Source organism: Poecilia reticulata, linkage group LG7 (genome assembly GCF_000633615.1).
Source record: "Poecilia reticulata strain Guanapo linkage group LG7, Guppy_female_1.0+MT, whole genome shotgun sequence".
NCBI classification, from domain to species: Eukaryota; Metazoa; Chordata; class Actinopteri; order Cyprinodontiformes; family Poeciliidae; genus Poecilia; species Poecilia reticulata.
Window position 1 is genome coordinate 23,654,513 of NC_024337.1, and position 25,851 is coordinate 23,680,363.

The following is a 25,851-nucleotide window of genomic DNA, read 5'->3' on the forward strand; positions in this document are numbered from 1 at the left end:
CAGGGAATTGGTACACAAGTTTGGTCAATTTCTTGGAGATTTTTCTAATCCATACATCAATACATACGTCCATGCCAGTTATTCAAATAGACTGAAATATTCACATACACCCAATAGCTGCATAAATGCCCCTTAACAATTTGCAGAAAAAAAACTACAATTAATTTTTAAGTCATAAACATGTTTCCAGTTATTTTGTCATTTATTTTTGGTGAAGCTGAAGAATTTGAAGATGATCCTTCACCTTCATTGCTCTATATGTTTTGAGCAAAGCATCAGTACCACCAGTAATCAAACAGACCCTCAGTATGACAGCTATCACCACCATGTTTGGCAATTAAAACAGTTCCTTCTAGGCATGAAGGCCTCACTTTAAGAGCGTCAAACATTATTATAGTATTGTGGCCAAACATCTTAATCCATACCTTTAGGCCAGATAAAGATTGAACACACTTGACTGTTCCAAAAGGACAATAAACCCAAAGCCAGGCCAAACCTGGATCTAAATTAGAAAAAGAGGGATAAGATTATCCTATCCTGGTAAAAACCAGGCCCCTGTCTTAAGCCATTAGTTTCATACAGAGGGTCTGGGCTCTCAGTTACTGCTTCCTGGAGGCCTGGACTGTGTCGAGGTTTTACATTTTACCCAGTTGCTAACTTTTGTCCGTGACGTACATTCTGAATCTTACAAGAAATTACCGGCGCAGTAAACAGCCATCCTTCACAGTGAAAAGAGAAGTGTCGATCCAAACAAGGCGGCTGTTAATGTTCAAAAACTCAAATTCAAAGATACTTTATTGATCCCAAAGGGAAATTACATGTTGCTGTGACTCATTAATTCAAAGTCTTCAAAGAGTTAGACAATAATGTTAATATTTGGAAGCGTGGCTAATACGCACTTAATGACTTTGTTCACTTCCTCCACTGCCATTGCAGTGGAGGAATGGCAGTCTGCCTGTAGTCTGTCTACAGGCAGACTAGAATTCTAAAGCAGCGCAGAAAATCAATGTCATCATTCGCAACTTCTCCTGCTGGACGCTGATTGGCCTGGTAAAAAAAAATCTACCAACGGGAGTGAGGGGGTTTGGGGGGAAGCCCAGACTGTTCTGGAAGAAAGATTTTATTTGAGCGAAATTGCACAGGAAGGCAATGACCAGGCTAGGTCTGACCTAACCTCTAAGGAAAATTTGTCAACAACGAATTAAAGCCAGACCCATGCCAATGAAGCTATCAATTTAACTTACTTACCAATTACCAGGGAGAGAGTTAGTGTTTATAATCTAAAATAATAATATGGCAATTACCCTTATATTGAGTATGTGTACCATCTGTCTGCAGGTCATGGCAATTCAATGTCGACCTGCTTAACAACACAAAACTGCATCAGTGAGGATTAAACATTCTTCACTTCTCTATGGAATATTGCAAAACTGCAGGCCTAAACGAGAGGTACGGCATAAATTACACAGAAAACTTGTGAAAATATAGAACTACAAAGTTTTGAGGTCTGCACATGGTTGTTTAAAGGAAACAAACACATATCTCACATTTACAATCAACTGCAAAGTAATTTATTATGTTTAAGCTTGCAGACTTACTCTATAATTTACATAAAGGATCTGGCGATTCATTAACTGTTTAGCAGGGGTAAACAGTAAATGAATAGCTAGATCTTTTTTGTGGTGGTATTTTATGACAGTGTTTGGCAATTAACCCTCAGGACACAAACATTTAGCATATCATTACCCAGTGTAAACAGAATTTAAAACCTTCTGTAGACGGGAACGGCACGAAAGCTTATTTGCATGGAGGTTCAAAAAAAGGAACAGATACCGCTGTGGTAACAAGAGCTACAGTGTGTCCTTCAGTTGCGCAGCTAAGAGGAGGAATCCATCATACCTGCAGCAGCTCTGTACGACATCCAAAACATAATTGGACTCATTACTCATGTGGCTCCCTCTCCATATCATTCGATTCATTCCAATTTCCTCCGTTTAAATATCTGCACATCCTCTGCTTCACTGGTCTAGTTCTTATTCTGCTTTTTTGTTTAATCTCTTATTTTAGGTACAGTTTTTTAAATGACTACAGCAAAAGTATGAACTTTCATCTCTAACGCATAACAAGTTCTACTTATTAGTGCAATTTTACCCTCCCTGGGCAGTCGGTAAGCTTGCATGTGGTCTGAATGCAGAGGCAGTGGAGACGGAAGTGGGATAAAACATAGATAGTCCAGAAAAACAAAAATCAAAAGGCAGCTTTCAGCTTCCTTTGATCTCCCGGTCCATGAAATACGAGTAAATTTTCTTAACAGAGGAACAGAAGTCATATTTTATGAGACTGGCATCACAGTGCAAAACGGCTTTGAGGGTTTGATGGTTTGGGTTTGTCTGGATCCCCTAATAGTCCCACTGGATGCCGTTCTTTTACACTATGTGTGAAGAAATACACAACATGCCTCAAACCCCCTAACAATTGACTTAATACCCAAACACGATAAACAAAGCAACCCTCATCCTTTTGGAACTGATAAAAATGATGCCTTGGACAAAAAGCTTGTTAGATTTTCCATTGTTCAGGGCTTTAATGGACAAGTACTTTTTTTTTTTTGCAGAGACAACTGTGTCATTCTTCAAGTAAACAAATCCTTTCTTTTATCACTGTATGTTAGCAAAGATCTCTGAACAATGCTGTACCACTGTCACAAATCAAACTCAGGCCATCTATTCAAATGCACTTTTTCATACAACAATCCTCTTGGGCAAAAATGTTAAAATCTCTCAAACCTTTTCATACTTTCTCACATTATAGCCATATTCAGGGGAGGGGGGGGGGTATGGAATAAGCCAACATAAAGTTGCATATAATGGAGAAATTGTTCAACAAATCTGAAAACTTAAGCGTGCAATTGTGTCTAGCTAAATACAGGACGGTCCTTGCACAAAACCTGTTTGATGCAGCAAACATTTAGTTCACTTTCCAGCAGAACAACCCTAAACATACAGTCAAAATTGCAACCGAATGGTTTAAATCAAGGTACGTGTGTTAGAATGGTCCAGTCAAAGTCCAACTGCAGCGCCAAGTGATTCTACAAAGATTTGACTCAGGGGGGAGGAATACAAATGTACACCACTCTATACTGTTCAGAGTTTGTCTGTGAAAACTTTGGAAAGCTTATATCTTTCTCCAACTTCACAGCCATGTACTACTTATTGTTGGTTTAAGACAAAATCTTCACAAAATACTTGAAGGTTCCTTGTAAAATGACAAAATGGGATAAAAAAATATATCAGAAGGTACGAATACACTTTCTCTGTCAAAAATGTGCATTGAGTTTGAATGAAGGATTCAATAGACCAACAAACATAATGTCAAAGAGCAACCTCCGATGAAGTTCAACTCCCCTCCCTTAAAGGATACAGCAGTGTGACACGTATCAGCTTTTACAACTGCTGTACGGTGTGTTTATGCCTTTGTATGCTCATGCTGTTCGGAGGATGATTATTTGCTTGTCTTACTGTGTCAGAAAATTTGTATCTAATAACCAATTTTTGTGCAAACAAACTCTTGAGAGCTAAACAAGACACGTTTTATTTTGTGCATGTTTTTCAGACTGAAATGAACTAGTTTCTCTGTGTATATACGCTCATTAACGTATTTGCCTCGCCTTCTCAAAAGCCCCGTCGTTTCTAGAGCTTGCCAACAGCGGTACCAGCATGTCCCAGAATACCCCCTGCCCTTGTGATGTGAATAAGTGTGTACAAACGAGACAAAGCAGATGAATGGAGCTCAAATCAATTCCCTTCAGACAGACTTAATGCAGCTCCTAATAATTGCCTGCAGATAGTGAAAGTGTGCCGTCAAAGGGAGAAAAGAGACACAAAAACAGAAACCTTTTTTTAAAATGGAGATCGCTTCCCTCAATTTGGCTTCAGACTAAATTGCTTATTAATGGTGTCTTTGGGCAAATGAGAACCAATTCTACCTGGGCTAGGGCAATAATGACTCTTAAAGTGGTCTGAAAAGCAATCCAAAATGCAGAAAGGTAAAGACTTCCTTACATAAAAGAGGAAAAGCAGTTTAAATTGTATGTATAGGACTCCTGTTTTTACCGAAGCCAAACATTAAGTATTACATTTCTAAAATCCTTTAGAAATGTGTGCATACCCACTAAGCAAGTAAAAAGAGTTTATGCACCAAATATATGTCATTATTACATTTTGTAGCAGTTCAGTGCTTCATACCTCAACCTTTAGGCACCATTATGCCATACATGGGTAAACATAGGTCACTGTTTGATACGTTTTCAGTATGCTTGAATCAGAGGACATACATACAAATATGTAAATAACTTTTTTTTTCTTTTTTTTTTTGCTTTGAGGCAGCATTAAGCAGTTTCAAAAATGTAATACAAGTATCTTCTAAAACTTTAAAAGTTTCAAGTACTTTTTAAAGTGAAGTACTCCAACCATGTTTTCAGTGAGCTATGTACTTACAGAGCTCACAGGAGACATGGTTGGAGTACTTTCAATAAACAAAAAACGAAGGCATAGCCAGTGCCTGGTTAGATGGATGACAAAATGTTAAAACAATGAATAACAACTGAAGAATAAAGTAAAACACAAAAAGGGATCTGCTCAAAACAAAATAACTAAGGCAAAACACAGATAACAAAGTTGTTATAATAAGTTATGAGATGTATAGCTCATAAAAAAAGTCGTAACAGTAAAACAGCAACACCTCAGATGTCAGTCCTCATGTTTTAGTTGAGTTCTCTCCCTGGTTCAACACATCCGGACTGAATGATGGCTCATTAGCAGGCCTCTGCAGAACATTGACATGCTGAGGACGTAGTAACCAGCTACCACCAAGGAGAAAACTAAAATCTCCAGGTATCTAAAGTCAGTCCCCTAAAAACTGACTATGCGTGCAGGAGCGTTTCATAGCTAAAAAAAACATTAGCATGCTAAGTTTTAAGGGTTATTGTTTCAAATGCTAACTTACTGAATCTTCCACTATTATTGGAAGTCTCAGTAAAGAGATGTAAAAACATTAAAATAATACAAATTCATTGCAGTAGTATAATTCCACACACAGAAAAATGTAGAAAATTCCAATATGTGTAAACTTATTCGGAGCGGGGGAAAAATCCCCAGGTGAGGAGATAAAACCAGGAATCACCTGTGCCACAAGTATCGATAGCCTTTGCAGACCCAAAAAATCAGTTTGTAATGAGTCCCCCCCTGCTGAATCAGAGCACTCAAATTAACAGTTGCACTTTTTAACATTTTTCAGAGCAGGATTATGCCACCGCTATTGAATACAGATTTATTTTGGAGCTCTTTTTTTTTTTTTTTTTTTTTTAAATCAGAGGTAGCTACAAACAAGTCTGGTGGGTGCTTCGGGCTTAAATTTGTTTTTTAATGCAAAACTAACATGTGGTCTCCGTCCCAATTCACACGGTTATTAATATGCATTTCCCTGCTCTGCCTTTTGGAAAAAGATAAGCTGAAAAGGAGATTGTGGTGATCTTCTATTTTGGTAGTCTATATACACATTAATACAGTTTAGTAATAGCTAAGGAATTAGTAGATGATGGAAACTTTAAATGGCAGAATAATTAGCACGTATACATTTTAAGTAAATGCAGACTACATACATATATAATATAAACATGTACTGTGTGGTGGAACCAAGTTAAAATTGCATAACACACAGTCTGATAATCTAAGTCTTCACAAACAATGACAGCCTGGAAAGGTAATTTTGTAAGGTTTGCAGACACCGCAAGTTAACTGTTTTGATTTCTCTTTAAGTAACACACACACACACACACACACACACACACACACACACACACACACACACACACACACACACACACACACCACAAATGTAAATACAAACGACAAACTCCATTACTGTCCTCAGGCAGCTTGTTCCACTGTAACCGTGCCCTAACAAAGAGACTGAAATAGATACATTTACTTTTGGGTCACTGGTCTAATGTGGTACAGAAAACAGAATCTAGCACGGAGCTGCTAATATCTTACACAAAAGCCATGTGGGTTTATGTAGAACACTTTTTTTGTGTGCAATTGTGTCATGATGACTCCAAAAACAAGAACTCATTTGGCAATTTAGCAAAAGAAAATAATAATAACATTAAGTAAACTGGCATCACAGAGCACACGAGATCTGAGCAGTTTTCCTTGCCTCTTTTTCTACAAATTCTACAAACTGTATCCATGTCGGTGCAGTTTTGTCGAGCTTGTTAACCCTAAAGCAAATGTGTACATACAGCATGTGGCTCCTCAAAAGCCTACATGCAAATGTAGTTTGAGTGGTGAATGACCCTACGGCACCATTCAGCAATCTGTTCTCTGTGCAGTCATGAAATACCATTTGGCCTCTCAAGGTTTGGAAGAAATGTGTGTAAGTCTTGGATCTGGATCTGGTGGCGGTAGGTTTTTAAATGTAGAGGTGCCTGCGTGTGCTTTTGTAGTTTTTTTTTAAATTTTATTTTGTAACCAATACACACTTATTACTCTGTTTTCTTTCTGCAGCTTTGCCTTTCTTCACCTAATATAGAGACTTTACCCTTTAAGTCACCTCACAATGAATACTTTAAATCTCAGTTGTAGATTTTTGAGTTTAAATCCCCTTCAAGCTGAAAAACTAAGCTGTAGGATTTAAAAAAAAGACCCATGTGACACCTATTAGCATTTTAATGCATTCATTTGATGTGCCTTAATAGAAAAATACATCTAAAGTGTGTATTAAAAAAACACTCTAAAGGTCATGGAATAATTTCTAAGATGGTTTACTCTGAGGAACACTCAGAAGCAATATTCTGAATGTTCCTCAGGTTTGTCGTGATACTACAATTTTAAACTTGATACAATACTAAGAAAAATACTCAATATTCAATAATATTTTGTTACTGCACATTTTTTTGTACAGTCATACAAAAAGTGCAAACAATCAGTTATTTCATGTCATTAATGTGTTATAAAGACGGTGTGCTTTTATCTTTCTGCCGTGTGTTGCACCTGTGATAGCGTGATGGGAGAAGGCCTCTACGTAGGTCAGGTAGTTGTGAGGACAGTGTTTCTTCAGCCACTTGCAGACATCCTGCTGAGTCCACAGCACCACAGGTTTGGACAGACAGGACAGCGTAGGACTGGTGTGATAGACGGTGAAGGCTTCACCCGGATGCAGCTGAAACACAGAACAGCAACCGAGTATGTTTGTATCTCTTCATATGTCTTCATATGAGATTTGAAACACATCTCTGTTTCCCCAGTTAAGCTGCACATGCAGTAACTGATGTAGCTCATTTCACCATGCAGGATTGTCACATTATGCTGAAATAAGATGAAAGGATGCATTCAAATACCATAATTTTAAAGAAAACTACTCCCAGTAGTGTAAACCAGAGACAAGAAAATAGTAATAGGAAAACAGTCATCTAATTGCCAACAAATTGCAATATTGACTGACACTTTTCCTCAACTCCACCAAACCAAAAATGTTTTTCCGATTTATCCGCTTAAAAAAAATTGGTATAATTTGCTTTATGCAGAACAAATTTAATCAACACAATTAGCTTCCATGCAGCACTTGATTCATTAGTGAGATTAAGGTTTGAAAGCTTGTGGGCATAAACAGGCAAACAGATGTTGAGTTAAATTTGAATTAGCGTCTTATGTTCACCTCACAACCCCTGATTAAGAGGGACGTCGTGTTAAAAACTGTTCATGGTGTTTCTTCTAAGATTTTTATCTAATAGTTTCACTTTCATTTGTCTTTTTGCATCTCTTGTTTTCCGTTCATTAACCGACACAGGCTTGAAGCCAACGCAGGCCCTTCCTTCGCGCAAGTCGATTGCAGGAAATTAATTTGGATATTACAAAGTGACAACCGGTTCATAAGGCCAGAAAACACAACGATCCCCATGTCCCCTCAGTTCTCATTAGAAGTTACTTACTCTCATAGCTAATCCATTCAATTATGTTCTGGCTGAGCTGACTCTAAAACAAAGACTTTGGCTTATTTTCAGCAGAAAAGCACTGAACGGCTGCCAAATGTTGTGCTCAATAGCTGACTGCGTTTAATGAGATTAAGTATGCTGAAATGTCATATGCACAAATGCAACATAGACACACTTTCACTGAGAACAGAATGGTCAGCTTGCAGAAAAGCTGCACATCTCAATTTGGCTCCCATGCAGTATGCGCTGTATATTTGTACATGCAGCTTCAATTACCTTCTCTTTTAATAAGCTATCGAATCTTAAACGTTGGCCAACCAAGTGTGATCTGCTTTATTGGACTTAATTGAAAACATCTGCATTTCCCCTCTCCAGTGTGCCTGTTTTCCAATTACACACATATTTCTGAGCAAGTCGGCGTCAGAAAATTTACAGCTGAGCCCAGTCATTAGCCGGGATCGAGTTCGGGAAGACGTGGGACTGGTTACTCCTCTGGATGATTAAATACGATAAACAGAGGATAATTATTGCTTATACAACAGGAAACCAGACAGTTGCATCATTTTGACATTGCAAATGAGTAAAATTAACCAAATAACTTAACCCAGTGTGGAACAGTTGTATTCTCCCAGCCTTTCTAGAAAAGTTTAAGCTGTCATCCAAAATCATATTATTATATGTATGAATTAAGAATGTTCATAATGGCAAACGAATGAATACTTTGGTAATATAGTACATAGGTTTGCATTTGTTTCAGATTTACGTGTGCATTTATAATCAAAATGTAGCAAATGGCATTCAGTGAAACAGACAGAAAAGGTGAGCGCATATAAAATAGGACAGAAAAGGGAGGGAATGCTGTGAGCTGAAGAGTTAGCTATACTCTGAGTGTGAATAATGGCCTTCATCATCAAGAAGCCAGACAAGAGGGAAATGGAATAATAGTTCCCAATCATCCCTCTGTCTCTCTCTTTTTTCCATCCCTCACTCTTCTCGCTCCATTTGTTGGCCATCCATCAGACTGCATCTCCTCTGGCCAGATCCGTCTCGTCCCTGCTCACCCTTTGCTACCTCCCGGCTCCTCCTGAGACCTACTTCTGTCCAGCTGGAGGAGGTCCCTCATTTGTTACATACAGAAGAAAAGACGGAAGGGATAGGGGCCCGGCAGAGGCTGCATCTGCTGAGGCGGTCTATTAAATGGTGATGATATGGACTGGGAAGAAAAAGGGAAAAAAGCTGGCAGTTGCAGAAAAATACAAATCTGTCTGGAGAAAGACAAACTCTTATATGACAGGTTCGTATTCTGTTTTTTAATGTAACACTTGGTAACTAAGTTTATTTATATAACGCCAATTCACAACAAATGTCTCAAGACATTATGCATAAAAATAAGAAAATAGAAAATACAGCGTATGTACAGAAATAATCAATGAAACTTTATCAGACCAAGTAGGTGAGATATTTTATCTCAAGCACGCTTTGTACAGCTAACAAAGCTCCTGATTGGTTGTAATAAGGTGTTAAATAACTACTCATTAAAGCGTTGTTGTCCTGCTGAAAGGGAACCTCTGCCACCATTTCTTCTCGTACCGCCCTCTATCTATTTTCCTATCAACTCTGTAATGAAGAGTGCGTCCCAACAGCATAATGCTGCCAGCACCACTTTCATTATAAAGATAAAGCAATATTATTTTTACAGAAATATATAGACTATGATGTCTGATTTCCTTCTCTGACTAAAGCACCTTCCTGCAAGTGTTTACTGTGTCCTCTATATGGCTTGAGGGAAACTATAAATAGGACTTATGGATTTCTTTTTACAAAAGCTTTCCTCTCGACACTCTTTCATAAAGGCCACATGTATGGATCTCTCAGCACCCACAGCTGACAGATCCTCCCGCCCGAGTTGTGGATTTCTGTATTTCCTCCATCATGGGCCTTTCATCTGATCTTCTCGCTCCAGAAAATTCCCCCAAAACTACACTGGCATTTGAAGTTGTAACATGATGAAAATGTGAAATAGTTGAAAAGGTCTGACTGCTCTTTTTACTTTTTTTAAAGGTACAGTATTACTCAAAGAATTACGAGTGAAATCCAGAAAGAAGAAAGTGTCAAGTTTTCAAAGTAGGAGTTGGTTGATGTAGGCTGAAAACAAACATGGTTAGATCATTTGAAACTATTTTGTAGCCCTCCAATAAATTCTGGATAAAAAATATGCAGATTTGTATATCTGTATTTCAGTGTTTTTTGTGCATTTCCACCCATCCTTCCCTATATCAAACTCTGACTTTCTCAGTACTCTCCCATTGATCATTCTGTTTGTGTACTGAAACAGCATTTTTTGCCATTCACTGCTCCTTTTGATCTATCATGTCCCATATCCTCCTCCACTCAGTTCACATAAATCTCAGGCTCCTCTGCCTGACACTCTCACTCCACATCTTTTTTTTTTTTTCCTTTTTCATCTTCTCGTCAGTTCGGTCTGTGCATTACCTTGACTTCTGTGAGCTTTGTCCTCCCTTAGTAATTTTGTGTGCGCGCGTGTGTGTTTGCAGTGTCTTCGTGTGTAGTTAATTAGGGATTAGCTGGAAGTCAAGAGAGCGTGGGGAATCTGCTAAATTCATTCTTTGCGACCGATAACACACCTCTTCCGATGGCAGTCTGTTAGACCCTGCGTGAGATTGACGATCGATCCAATGCTAATCAGCAGTAAAAATTCTACTGTACAAGGATGAATAGATTGATTTTTTTTGTGGTATGCATATCATGTACCTCCTCCTTACTTTCTCTCTCGGCTGTAAATCTTCTCTGGGTGTCACTTCATCCCTCAGCAGGATACTAAACACTCCTCCTCTATCATCCCTGCAATCTGCTGTCTGACCAAACAACTCCTTCCCTTTCCCCAATCTTTGGTGCCCATCGAACTCTTGCTCTGCTGTCATTAGAGTTGGATCTGCAATCTGTCTCTCTGATCCCAAAGACCCTGGCAGATCATGACATATGATCCGACATATCTCCTTCATCCTCCTCCCTCCCTCGTCCCTCTCTGCACAGAAACTTTCCTCGGCTCCCCTTTTCTTGGGGTTTAGCACCCCGTTACTTCGCCTTGGTCAGTCCAGTCTCGTGCCTTTGTTTAAGTGTGTCAGGGGGATTCTGTAAATGCTCCAGTGGCTTTTTGTCAAGTGTCTACTTGACTGTTCTTGTGTAAGTAACTTTGTGGAAGTGTGAACCCTCAACCTCGGCCAGCTTTTGTGCAGCTCTGTTTTTGCCTGTCCCCGGGATTCTGAGTGTTTAAAAAGGTTTGCACTCATGCAAATATGAGCAGCCTCTCAGTGGGTGGACAAAGAGCCAGATGGGATTTTCGCAAAGCTCTCTATTTAGCATGAGTCAAACATGTGTCTTGAAGAGTGTAACACATCACTGAGTGCCAGGACAAGGACAATATAGGCTCAAGCTTTTCTGGCTCTTTGCCCAGCAGCTCTTATTTTCTTTGTGTGTGTGGTCTGTCCGTTTTCTGCACTTCATCATCGCGGATTTAAACAACCAAGGTGATCATTAGCTTTACGGAACTCGTCAGCCAGTCGACCACGAGGTTCCCTGCAGGTGCCTGTGATTTCCATGATTTTGTGACTCCATATGCAGACGAAATAATACTATGCAGACGAAATAATACAATAGAAAGCAACACTCTTTGATGCAAATGCAGTAACTAAGTGACGGAAGTTGTTATCATCACTAGGATGTTTGCAATTATGTCAAAGGAAACACAGATGGAGGAAACTATTAAAGTCTGTGACTTAGCTGGGCTTCAACAGACCAAGACAGAGCCAGACCTTTGGCAGGCAACAGGTAGGCTGAATGGAGAGTAGGAAAGATGCTTTGTTTTATCCCACTGAGATTTTAATCTCTGTCCGTCATGTCATAAGGGGAGCGGCAGTTGAGGCGCCGCAGTGGACGGCGCTGCAGAAAGAATCTGTCAACAACTGGGAGCATAAGAAGAAATGTAGAAATAGTTTCTCATTTTAAATTTTAACTGCAAAGTTTGGCTTTCGTGAGTCGATTCCAACCATTTTGCGAAATGTTTTTTCTCTACTTATACTGAACCGTGCAAATGCTTGTAAAAAATGGAAGGGCTTTCAGTCTTCACCTAGCTCCAAAACTAAACAAGAGAAAATGCTCCTCAAAACCATGTGCTTCCATGTCATTGGAAAGGACAGAAATGGAGCGTATAAACCAGCCCTAATAATTTAAACTACTCTCATTCTGAGAAATGGCCCTTTGCTAAGAGAGAAGCAGCATAAATACCATCACTTAAAGGTAAAATACTAAATTAAAAAAATCCCCACAAACATTGTAAATATTTATACTGAAAAAATGTATAACTGTGGTGAGAATACAGTAGACTAGAGATAATACAGTAGACTAGAGATGACTAAAAGATGTCATCTCTAATAAAAGAAAAAAAAGGACTGAATTACATGCGGGTGTGTTTCTCCATTAATTCAATTCTTTGTGTCAGTGTCGGCTCAAAAGGTCAGCCACGGCACTCGGTAATGAGAGGGGAAAAAATAATCACAGAGCAGTCTTTCTTATTCGCCCACCAAGGCAAAGCAAATTAGCGCACGAAGGAGCTTTGCTTCCTGTAACAAGCTCAGTCCTGCTTCAGAGAAAAGGAGACTTCTTAAATTGTGTCTTTGTTATTCCACCTAGTCCCCGGTCTCATCTAAACGTTCACCCACAAGCTGTGTGGCAGACAGCAAAATGAGCCGCGCACAGAAAACCCTCCCTTAGCCCCCATCTGGTTATCCAAACAGCAGCCAAGGCACGGTCGGCACAGAAGGTGCACCGATGAGACAGTAGCTCATTATTTGGAAAAAAAAAAAAATCAGCAAGCAGAGAGGTCGGTGTATTGGTTCACATCCAGCAACCAAAACACAGTTAAACTCAGTTAAATAGAATAATAAATAATTTTGTTACTGGATCGTCTGGATAATTGTAATTTGTTTAGCTTATACCTTTGTCCTATTTCTTCTAAATCACCGAAAACAGGATATATGGTTGTTGGTGACCGTATGTGTCGCTACGCTCCATTTGAACCAGTGACACTTAGAGGCTGTGGACATCTTTGATACTAACAATCATGTTTGTGCATGGATAAACACCACCACCACCACCTCTCCTTCCTCTGCCATCATTATCTCTCATCACCCCCTGACTGGGAGTTTGCACAGCGATGCATAACGTGCTTTATCAGCTTTGTTAAGCACATAAGAAGGATTCCCCAGGTCCTACCTTACATCCAGAAACTGAGCCGTGTTTTACTTAAACGGCTCCCTCATTAAGGCCTGTGTGTGCCCAGCCAGTTTAATGGAGAATAATCTAATCAGCCGTCCTGAGAGGACCGCATGCACACACAAGCAGTTAACACAATACACGTGCGCACACATTTGCACCCCAATAAACACGCGTTTCTTATCATTACAGCTATATGAGCGGAGACCGACCGTGGTGTTTGGTAAATGCGCAGACGCACCTCATGGAGCTGGACTCCACTCTCATTTGTTAAATAATGCAAAAAGAAGCTTGTCGCCACGAGGAAGTGATAAGCTTTAGTTCTCATGGTATAAAGGAGCTTTAATTATCCAAGCTTTGTGTAATCACACGGAAACAGCTCTTCACTCGTCTCTTATTAAGCCTTTTACAGCTGTTGCAGCTAAGAGGACTCTCTTTTATGAATTATTAAACAAACCGAGTACAGTGTGCATGTTTCACAGTCTCTGAATTACAAACTTTCTCAAAAAGCGGTTGGAAAAATGAAAGAAAGGACATCCACGGGGCTATCAGCTCTCTGTCATTTGAATATTTAAATGGAAAAGAGGGAGTTGATTCACATGCCGTTTTAGGTCCAATGCATTCAATCCGCTCTAATATAGTCATTTTTCATTTTGATTCACTTCTCATTTGCTTTGGGAGGAATTAAAGTTTCAATAAAGCAGTGTTTCCAACTAAATGGTGCGAACGGCTCCCTGCATTGAATCACTATGACGATAAGCCACTAAATATTCCTCACATGCCTGACAGCACTCAAATGAGTTTTATATCTGGTGTTTAAACTCATTGCTTTTAAATCCCTGGTGAGAAACATTTATCTATAAAATAAAGAAATATTTCAGACATATTTAACATTAAACATCATCTCTAGCTTTCTGACTCACTTAGACCGCACAAGCACCATTACATCAGCACTTGTGTGACTGTTACATAACCAGTTCTTCTCTGGTGGCTCTACCACTGCAGAATCAACCAATAATGAACATTTTGGCTCATCTCCAACAACATCTCACAGGCAGATCTCTCAATTTGTTTTGAAAGTGAACTAATAAGAAAATGTACTCCAGAAGGCTCCAGGTAGGACTTCAGAATCACTTTCAATTGGTTAATAATTCTTAAAACTTGCAAAAGATAACAAAAACTAAGTCCTTAAATTCTATTTATTTTGGTGATTTAAGATACTATTTTCTGTTTCCTATAAGTACGGCTAAATTCACACAACAGGAAAATGCAACTCAAATCCGATTTTTTTTTTTTTTTTTTGCCCATGATCCAAGTCTGACTTTTTCATGATAGTCTGAACGGCCCAGTTCCAATCGCTTCACCCCCCAAAGATATGACTTATTCCACTTTTACATGTGGTACTAAATCAGATACGATATCTGAGAGTTTTCGGCGCATCCGTCACAAAGTTCATATCACATTTTGGCCAACTTTTATGACATGAACGTGAGACGTATCATAATTTTTAACCAGAAGAAGCCAGATGGGATAAAACCGGATATAAACAATGACTGAAGCAAGCAATGCAGATGCTACTTTTGCACTATTATGATCTTGTGGCTGTACTATTGTGCCACAACTTTAACATTTATCCACAATCTTGTGAGAATAAGCTAACTTTGTAATTTTATGCTCTTAAGTTGGTGTTAGTTCCTTTCAGTTTACTACTAATAAAATCTGTCTGCAATCACTTCGGTCTTGTATGCATTTGGGTCCTACTATAGCCACACATTAATGCCCAGATATTCTGAAGTTTATCTCTGATCTGTGGTGCTAAAAACCAAGGAGACTGCTTGGCATTTTCATTGAGAGAAAATATTTTGTTTCTGATATTTAATTCGGAAATTACTGCACTGACTGCTAGGACACTGGAGTGGGACATGGAAGTGGATGTGAGCAGTGGGGTGCAAGAAGAAAAAGACGGTTGAGAATGCCAAACGTATTTCTGATAAGGGATTATCTTAAAGAGCACTTGATTGCCGAAATATGTTTGACCTCATTTTGCAAGCAAAACCGCCACTTGGGGTTAGTTTCATGGACCGGATGCATTCGGCTTCTGCTCTGTTTGTGCAGAAATGCTTCTACCTGGATGCCCTCTGTGCCCGGCTGCTGCAGTAATTTGACGGTGCGCGTGTGCGCTGTCTTCTGGCCGCGGCCGTCGTGCCAGGTCAGGTTGCTGCCTCCGGCCCGACGCGGCAGCTGGTAGCTCAGCTCCTCAGCAGACACCGTGTGCTCCAGGGAGGCACGGCAAAAACTGAAGCTGGACGCCGCTGGTCAGGAGAGAAAAGGAGAATTTTAGCCAATCAGCATTTTTCTACCTTTGCTTACATAAAATCTTTACACCGAGTGATTTTGACATTTACTCTAATGCATGCACATTGCTTACCAACTCTAGATTCGCTGTAAACAGACGGCTGATGCAACGATGATTCTGGGAGATTGAGCTACTTCACTGTGATTTGTAATTATGCTGAGTGCATATTCAAAGAGGGAGCACATCATTTCTGGAAAAGTAACTCTCTTACCAGACTGGTTCCTGTTTATATAACCCCTACATCATGAATATATGGGATGTGTCTCACTCATCTTGCCCTCCACTCTTCCTCTTCTCTGTCCTTCTTTCACCCTGCTCTCTCAGGAATGTTGGATGGATGGACAGAAGTGTTGGCTGTGACACGGCGAAGCAGACAACTTGTCAGCTTAGGGTCAAAGTGCAGTTCAGTGAACGCCATGAGGCATCGTATGCAGTTTGAATCAAATCTGACCTGTGGTTTGTCATCTCTAGCAGAGCTATTATCCAACAGTGAAACGGAGTCATTGGGGTTTTATTCGCCTATGGGGTAATTTAATGCAATGTAATGTGAATTAAAGAGGAGAAACATTACCTCAAGATCTTTGGGAATCTATTTAAAAGTGTTAAATCACAAGTGAGTTACTGTTAGGCCCAAAACTCATTTGTCAAGAGAACCAAAGATGAAACAGTGAATAGTAATAACATCTAGCATGAGTTGCAGTGTTATTTCATGCCTGGATGGATTGGCAAGAAGCCCATTTATTAGGGGTTAATAGCAACCCAACTGTGCCACAGACAGCCAGTATCTGGTAAATCACTTATACATGGCTGCCTTGTTCAAGAAAAGGCTCCGTGGAGCAGAAATGATTAAAAATAATCAGTGGTTAAAACAGATACAGAAATAAAAAGTACATATTTGAGCACATGTAAAAGAGCAAATTGTATTTATCAAATAGCCATACAACCACATCATATCAAAAAATGAAACAAATAAATTGCAAACACCTGTTCTAGGTTTTATAAAGCAGATATTTAATTTTACAACACAGTGTTTAGACACAACTAGACTCTTAGAAAAGGCCTGTCTTTCTAAAGCAAGAAGGCATTACTTTATATGTATAAAAATGGTGAATTAAATGAATTTATATCAAAAGCTTTTCCAGTCATAGCAACCGCTTACAGCACTTCACCCTAGAGCCACATTCACCTAATCACACTCATTCCTACATGAACAACTTAGGGTAAAACGCCTTGTCCAATGGGACTGCACATCGACATCATGTGACAGGGGGAAGCCGAAATCACACACACAACTTTCAAATCTTCCCACTGAGCCACAGTCGCCCTCACAGTCGAACAATGACATGTCGTCCAGAACTGCACTGTGCCACTGTCTGTCGTTATGAACGGGGAATGGATTGTGTTCTTGACAAAAAACCCCCCACAAACTAAAGATTCTATGTACGAAGCTGAACAGCTCTGTAAAAATAAAAAGGTTAAGAGGATAGATTCTTGTCACCCATCAAAGACAGTCACTATTGGAAATACTTTTTGTCACAAAGGAATATATAGCACAGGAGACTTGGCTTCAAAAAGAAGGAACACAACAGCGAGGGATTAGGACATAACACAGTTCATGCCACGGTGACAACTTTAGTAGCGAGTCAGCAGAGATTTTATAAAGACTCCATCCATCCATAGGGGAATCCCAAGGCTTTTCCTGATCAGCCGAGAAACCTAGTTCGTCCTGCGTGTTTTCTCCCCCCGCCCCCCGCCCTCATTGTCTGAGGACAGGAAAAGGCTCAGACAACGATGAATTTGATGGCAGCTTCTGTCTGAATGGATATCGGTATTTTTACTTTGCTTCCAGTTAACAAGGCAACATTAGCTCCTGGATCCTTTTTGGGGGGAAAATGTTATGTTTTTGACACAAAGACCTAACTGCAGACTAAGTTGCAGTTAATCTGCAGTTGGGCTTAAAATGTGTTGCACAATATGATGTAAATGTAAGAATATAAATAGACACGAGTGTCGGTGCCTGCTTGAATCAAAGAAAAAAAAAAAAAGATGGTCAGAGCCAGAGTTGATATTAGAACAACTGCATTATTTCTTAGAAGAATTTAATGTTTCAGAATTCATCAGTTATTTGTCACTGTAGCAAACCACAGAGCGATTTTAAATCCCTTTGTTAGGTGAAAGTCTGCCAAGTTTTTATTGCTCTCATACCATTTTTCCTGATTTGCTCCCTATCAATATAAAAAGAAATCACATACCTTCTTGTACCTTCTGAACTCACTTTTGAGCTGGAAACACTGTTCTATGTGGCACATTATGTCTTTGTTTGAGGCCAAAGTTCATATTCTCACAGTAAGTATTACTTTTCTCCAACTTTCATTTCAGTTCTGCGCTGTCTTCTGCATGCTGTCTTTAACACTTCTTTTTGCATAGATTTCTCAATTACAGGCCTGAAAATTGGAATGAATAAAACAAATGTGAGCTACAAGCCTGAACAGAATTGAAATGGATAAGTGTTGTAAAAACAATGATATACGGCATTTTGACTGCACTGCAGCTGATTGAGAAAATGCAGATGATTTCAATTTATTACGAGTCGGTAAGTAACTGCAGACTCACAGCGTATTCAAAGTGGTATCCAATTCTTTTGTGTTAATTGAACTTCCCTTTCAAATCTTGTCAGCTCATGTGAATATGGTTATTGAGACAAAGAGAGATTCGCTGATTATAGAACTAAAAGTGGAACAAGGCGTAACAAATGTCATTTTCATTTCTTTCTGATGTAAAAAAAAAAAAAATCTTTATAAGAGAACAATGTAAGAGAAAGCTTTCAGAAGAGCGGGGAAACTTAATTTCATTTTCTTCAGTGCATTTTTCTCTCTCAACAAGAACGAGAGTTAAATTTAAGACTATTCTGGACTTTATATAAACAAAAAGAAGGTGTGCTGGTTAAAATAAGCTCAGAAAGTAAAAAAAAAAATCCAATGATCGTCTATTTCTGATTATTCTAGCAGAATCGCAGGGAGGCTGGTGTCTATTTCCAGCGGTCATTGGGCAAGCGTACACCGAGTCCATCACAGGACAACACACACACATACACCTACATAAGGACAACATACTAATTAACATTCTTGTTTTTGGACTGCAGGAGAAAACTGGAGTCACTGGACAGAACCCCCACATTCACATGCAAACGTCACAGAGAAATTCACAGGATTGTCTTGCTACAAAAACAGTGCAGCCCACTGTAAAACACACAGGAAACTATCAAAGGTCTATGTTTTTCGACCATTCCACCCAGGAAAGAAAAGCTTCAAACTAATGACTATTGAATATACATTTCTAACCATGCAAGATGGTTATATTTGCAAACAGAACTGGTAAAAAATATATATATATATATAGAAATGTAACTTCATCCATCAAGGGAAAAACACATTTTCTGATTTTACTTCACAATTTAACAGCGGAGCACAGAAACCTGTTGGAAGACAGCTGATGTTTGAGGAGAAGCACCTGGCTGCAGCTGAGAGGAGTGAAGACAAAAACACGTTTTCTTAGCATACAAGGCCGCTCGAGAGAACAACGATGAATACAGAATTCCCATACCTGTGATGCAGGAAGGAACAAGAGGGAAAAAAGGGAATATGAAAAAGAAAAATCCCTGTCAGGAATCAGTGAAGTGTAACCTTGTCCAGCCTATCTCCCTCCATTTATTTCTTACTCTGCAGAGATGTGCATCATTCCCGACTTCCTTTTTCTGCATGCTTCAGCCTCGCTGTCTTATGCGCTGTACTCCTTTTTTCATTATCTTATTTTCCCCCCCTTCCCGTAATCTTTTTGCATTTATCAGTCTTTTTTATTGTCGTCACGTCCTTGGGGTCGTCGGGATCAACCAGGACCCAACTCAGATATAATTACTGCCAGTCAGCCTAACGGCGGGAGACAGGAGGAAGGAACATGGAAAACTAAGCGCCTTAAAACCCTAAAGACCTGCCAATCTATCAGAAAGAGACAAGAGGAAGCAGAGAAGCGAGAGCGAGACTGACAAGAAGGAGAAGGAGGGAGTTGAGCTGTAAATTAGTCCTGGATTCCTGTAAACCAACCTTGACTGTATCAAGGTAAAAAGATCTCGGGAGGACGAGACGTTAATGTTACAAGCCAAAACTTTGCTGCCAATAAACAATGATTCCACACTTGATAGACATAACCTTTAAAATGAAGAATTGCTGGATTATGACCGCTCTCGTCTATTAGAATCTAAATCTCTCCACAGTGCCGGACTCCCTCTCCTAAAGCGGTCATAAAAATGAAGGCAAAGCACTCATTCTGCAGACTTTAATGGACTTAGTTGGCTTAACCTTCTGGCACAAGATACCAAAGAGAATTTAAGATCAGCCAAAGATAATTAAATATCCACACAGTCAAACTAATGTCCCCTTTGAAGCGGCATGGCAGCGAGACCGCAAGCTTTAAGAAAATGGGGCTGACGTTTATTTAGGTTCTGCTAAGTCTCGTTATGTCTTTGTGATTTCAATCAGACTCGGGGGTTATCTCTCACCTTTCCTCGTCCGCCAGAACGTGCGCACGATGAGCCTGGACAACTGCCAAGTCCCCACTGTCCTATTTGTCACTATCTAGTGTTGTATTATCTCTCTGTGCCCTTGTGAGTGACTTTTATCACCTCCCCCCCCAGAGAGGGGGCGGTAGGACGAGGGATGATGGAGAGCATAGGGTGGGAGTCGGAATGTAATGTTTTAATGAAAAAGAAAACTATACTAGTAAAGAGAGGATTCTTTTTAACTGTGTACAATTAAATTGCCATGCTTAGATGAAAAAAGAGGTGAAAAAGAGGACCGTTCAGAGTTTCTTTCATAATAATTTCATGCAGTGTTTTTTTTATTGAAATTCTCCAGTATATATATATATATCTATAAAAAAAAACATTTTTCTACTTGTGGTATCCGTGTGTCCCACAAATCATGAAAAACGTAGTTGGCTTCCAATCTGATAGCAAGATAAAGGAACATTTCACAGTTTTTTGGCAGTTGAGCTGATTTAGATCAACATTATTTAAAATTTTATGATATCGGATTATGACGTATCAGATTCTTGAAAGCGTGGTTTATGTCTGTAAAATCGCTTTTGTTTGTTATAGTTTTGCTTAATTTAAACCAGACCCAGGTTAAGAACCACAGGTATAGCTTAACACTCCAGCAGTAAGAGACGAGGTCATTTAGACTCCAGGAGTTTTCTGCTCTGTGCGGTGCGGTCGCACCGACTCCGTGAGCGTTTTTATGAGATTTATTTTTTTTTGTGTGTGTGTGTGGTTTCGGAAAATGATAGTCTGACGGGACAACCGCCCGCTTCCCCGCTGTCTGACCGTGATCTTTGCTGTGCACCTCGTGAGTGTCGTGCCAAGGCTGCAGCAATGTTAAAATCCTATTCTACAAGGGTCAGGTGTACTGGGGGTGTCCAAATTCAGTCCTCGAGAGTTGCTGTCCTACATATTTCAGATGTGACTGTTCCAACAAGCCACAAGTAATGTCTGAATTACTTCCTCAGAATATCAACAAGTTCTGCAGAAGCCTAGTTTATTTGATTAAAGTGCATTGAACCTGGAACACTGCAAGACACCGCCTGTTTAGGAATGGAGTTGGACATCCCTTGGCTGGAGACCAAAAAAAAAAGCACTGAAATTTCCATCTTATGATTTTTTAATGGATTTGCATTTATCTGTGAGTTCTCCGTCAATAACCCAGTACTTTTATTAGATGTTTTTTTTTTTTTTTTGGATAATGGAAAAAGGATTTATTTCTAGAAACCCAAACACTTTTTTGCTGTAGTCAATTTTCTTTAATGCATATTTGCAATGTCTTCGAATTAAGTATGAAACATTTATCGGAATGTTTCAAGACATTCCAAAGTTTTAAAACGTTATAGTTCAAAACCATTAAAATGCTACACCATATTCTTACAGTTTAACAGCCCTGGCTACATGAAGGCCACTACACAGACTCTCACTAGCAAGGACAAACTTGTCTGCCTACAGACTTTTCTTGTATTTTAGAAAAGTGTTTTTAAAACACTCACTGCCATGGTGTCCAAACTGAAGGAGTGTCACTCTTTTCTTATTAAATCAATACTTTGTAAAACTTTGGTTGTAAAGGTTTGAGTGACATGTCTATTAAGCAGCTGACTGCAGGCTGACTCCCTGAGCAGATAGCCTGACTTATTTAATAGACATTTAATAAACATTTTAAAATGTAAAAGTTAAAATGTAAAAGTAAATGTAAAAGTTAATATAACAATTCATGTAACAAGTAGGATTTTTATGACTATATGTGCTAAATGACAAATTTTAGAAGCAATATGAATGACTATTGATTTTTGGTTTTAAATAGAAACTATTAGATAATGTTAAAGACTTCAGTTTAGACATTTTGTACAAATACTGTGAAAATGTGGCGTTTTTTTTTTACTCAACGTTATTAGACCATTTAAATTCAAATCTCATGCTGGCCTTTGTCTACTAAGGAAGAAATTCAACCATATTCTATACTTTTCCACACTTTCAAAGACTGCATAGAATCCCTGGCAGTTGGAACAAGAAGTGCCAAAAACCAAGGGCAAAGTGTCACGGAAAGCTTTACATGAGCGTACAGAGGGTAGGAAGGTCAAAGCGACTCAGCCCAGTGAAGTGTAACCTCATATCACCTCCTCTTGACTGAACAACCTATCTGCTGTGCAGGAAGGATAGCCAAATCTCAGAGGTATTCCCTTTTGTAAAGGTAATTAAGATGTTAGGTACGGCACCCTGGAAGGTCGTTTCGAGCCAAATCCCAGAGTAAATTAACATGGCATCGTCCAGCATTACTCATTTGACTCCAAAGAGTGTCTAAAGTAGTCTATTTTTGCTGTGTAGGCTCTTCTGCAGAAGCCTGATTCCTTTTTCTTTGATAACTTTGGCATCAACCTAGTAGTTCACATTAACTTTACCCTCTCGCATTGAGAGCAAGGCAGTTGGTCTATCCACCGTATTTTGGGCAACATGCAGAGGACACCATGGTGCATTTCAGCTGCTTGATATTGGTATTTACTTGCTCCAACAGTTTGCATTCAGCCCAGTAAAAAAAGCATTCTATTTGCAGCATAAGTAATACATAAATGTGTGCAGTCACCCTGTAATCTTCCAGAGTGTGAAACATCATAATGCAGTCATTTAATGCTTGTGTAACACATTGCGCTTGGTATCCCAACTACTGCTTTGAGCATGCTAATATTTCTGCATGCTGCTGGTAAAGCAAGTGGACCTTTCAACACTCCTAGTCCACTAGAACCCAGTTTGAACCCAATGAATAAACCTTGAAATTACTCTTCTTGAATAAGCAAGAAGACCAGAATGTGTTTAGAGCTTTGAATATACTCAAGAACCCCGTGCTGGCTCACATTAAGCACTGCAGTCCATTATCCACTCTGACAGGGAGCGTTCGCCGAGGATGGGGCTAAGGTTTACCTTTCACCAACCATCAGTGTCACGAAAGCAAGTAAATAATGGGATGATAGTAAACAAGCACAGATTCAACTCTCATCGTGGCACAGCATGCACACATGCAAGCTAAATTCCCTCATACCACTAAGAATGAAGGTCAGCACTGCCGTACGTGCGTTACTGTGAGTCACAGGCCAAGTCGCACAGTCGTACATCTGTGGAGTTTCTATTGGCATGCATCCGGGCTATTGAGGCTGAGCAAAGCTACAGAGAGAAGGCCGTGCAGATGGAGAGCAAATGCAGGAATCGAATCACAGGGCAGCCATGCCTCAGGATGCACAGAGCTGCCCGGCACACAGGTGGGGATGGCATTTCGTTTATGATTCTACAAATTGGACAGAAGCGCTATCCTGGGAGAACGTAGCCCTGCTGACATGATAAATGCCAGTTTCCTCTCTGTGGGCACAGCTGCGAAGGAAAACAACTCTGGAAGACCAAGCACATTCACAAAGTCAGACAGAACTATTGATCAGGTATTGATGTGTCACAGAGAGAAGACAAGGTGCATAGATGGTGTCTCTTCCACACCAGCGGTGGTCAAATCTCTTATTTAGAATAAATACTTCATTTTTGTTTTGTTTTTTTTTCTTCACAACTTAAAATATCCCTGAAAAGAAGGGTAAGCATAGTACAGAGGTGGGACATTTTAACACGTACTGGAAGAATGTTAAAAGGAAACCTTAAAGCTCAGATAGTTAATGCAGAAAACAACCATAAAATGGGTGTAGAACAAGCCAGAATACAATGAACAGACCAAAAAGATGCTGAACATTGAAGAATAAGAAAAGGTTAACAATGATTTATAGTAATCAGACGCAGTGTTTTTTGTCTGCTCCCCTTCACAGCTGAAGCCCTCATATGACGACACGGGAGGACAGATTAAATCTCTTTGCCTATCAATAATCCAGAGTGAATGTCAAAGAGGAAGGGAGCGGAAGGACACAGAGGAGGAGGATATGAATCTAAGTAATAGGATATGAGATAAAGTTTGATAAAATCAGGGAAGGATATAAACAATGAGTCAATCTGCATTAACAGCAGTTACCTGATTTTGAGGCTTAAACCTCGAACATAGCTCTGATACAAACGCTCCTGTACCCTTGCCCTCATCAGATCAGATGAAACTCACTGTTCTACACAGAAATATGTGTTCACTGCACCTTGATAGGGGATGATAATGCATTGATGTATTTTATGTGGCCTGTTCAGGTGTGAAGAGGAAGAAAAAAAGAACTCTTTCAAAATCGTATGTTAGCACTATTTTGATCTTTTTGTTGTTGCTTGGAGAAAGTACGGAAAATATCAGAATTTACCTACATTGTATTTTTTAAACACATTTTTCCATTTTTCTTCTTCTATTTACAAAATAATGGTTGTTTTCTATATCTGCTGTGATCTTGCCACCACCCTTTGAATGAAAGAGTGTAGTCAGTCTAGTCACAAAAATCTGGGCAGCATACAGATGTCCCTACCGGACAGCTATAAATGATGAGACAGGAAGACTTAAAGCAATGAATAAAGAGTGTTGCTCTGGTACATTTTACCTGAACAACACTAAGGTAAATTGTACTCCTGCTAATTATTTGTCCTACAAAAGCTATTATATCCGTGGCAAGGGCATAGTGGAACTAATGGAGTAGTTAAAAATTAATGTCTATAGATTTTTAATAATTTTTTAAATGCTCCGCAAACATTTGTCATCCATGTCCTTCAAATACACAGAAGAGCTGGATTGCAGCAAATTGATAAATGGAAACAACATTGTTGAAGGAAAAGGTGACACCTGCTTTCTTACTAAAGTTACGAACTGTATCGGGGCGACCCAATGCGTCGCTCAGTGCGGATTTTAAATATGTACCGTGGGCCCCAACTAGAATGGTTAAAATTGTGGTCCTATTGGGACAGGCAACTGATGCAGACTTGGATTTTTCTAGATCCGCTTTTAAATAATTCATTAAACTAGGCTAAATATGGAAAGTGTTTTCAAAGAAAGATATATCCTGCTCTTGTTACTGAAAACAGAAAAAGTTTTCCTTGCCTAAGAAAATGCAAAACACAATCAGAAAACTGTATGCCTTTCTTTAGTAACAGAAAAGTTCAAAATTCATTGTTTTGGAATTTATAATAATGTAAAGATCTTTTTTCTTCTAAACACAAACTATTTTATTCAATCCAATAATTTTGTTTATTGTTAAGCAGATGTATTTTTTTATTTATATGCCTTTCATTTATTTGTTTTTGCTGTTTACTTTGAGCTGAAGGATTTTGGCCCATATGACAAAATGTTTGGACACCACGTTGTTTTTGCGAAACCAAATTTCCTTTTAGCGTTTACAAAGAGATTTTTACTAACTGGATATGAATCTGCAATGTAAACTTTTTAATATACTTTAACAAATATAATTGACTATAAAATGCAATCTAATCTGCACATATGGCGTTTTGCACAACTCTTTAAATTTTTCTTAGTCTTTAATATTTTCCTTCCTACAACACACCTCAATATTTTAGTAGGTCTTCAGACATGTTGTTTAGAAATTATCTCATTAATATTTCATTGGGAATTTTATTGAGCTAAACAATACATTTGCCAAGATCGGTTTTGCGATATCTACGCATATTACAAAGAATACTAATGAGGAAACTATTCCGGATCAAAAGTGG

At 39.1% G+C, this 25,851-nt stretch overlaps 1 protein-coding gene across 2 annotated transcripts in view; it reads right to left on the reverse strand.

The window, feature by feature from the left end:
* Nucleotides 1-25,851, reverse strand: part of samd10b (sterile alpha motif domain containing 10b) — a 59,535-nt gene that overhangs the window by 7,123 nt on the left and 26,561 nt on the right. For both annotated transcript variants that reach the window (XM_008413907.2, XM_008413906.2), the window contains 2 exons: nucleotides 15,413-15,597; nucleotides 7,053-7,221 (listed from right to left, as the gene is read on the reverse strand). In XM_008413907.2, coding sequence (XP_008412129.1) covers nucleotides 7,053-7,221; nucleotides 15,413-15,597 — 354 coding nt within the window. The remainder of the gene's footprint in view (nucleotides 1-7,052; nucleotides 7,222-15,412; nucleotides 15,598-25,851) is intronic.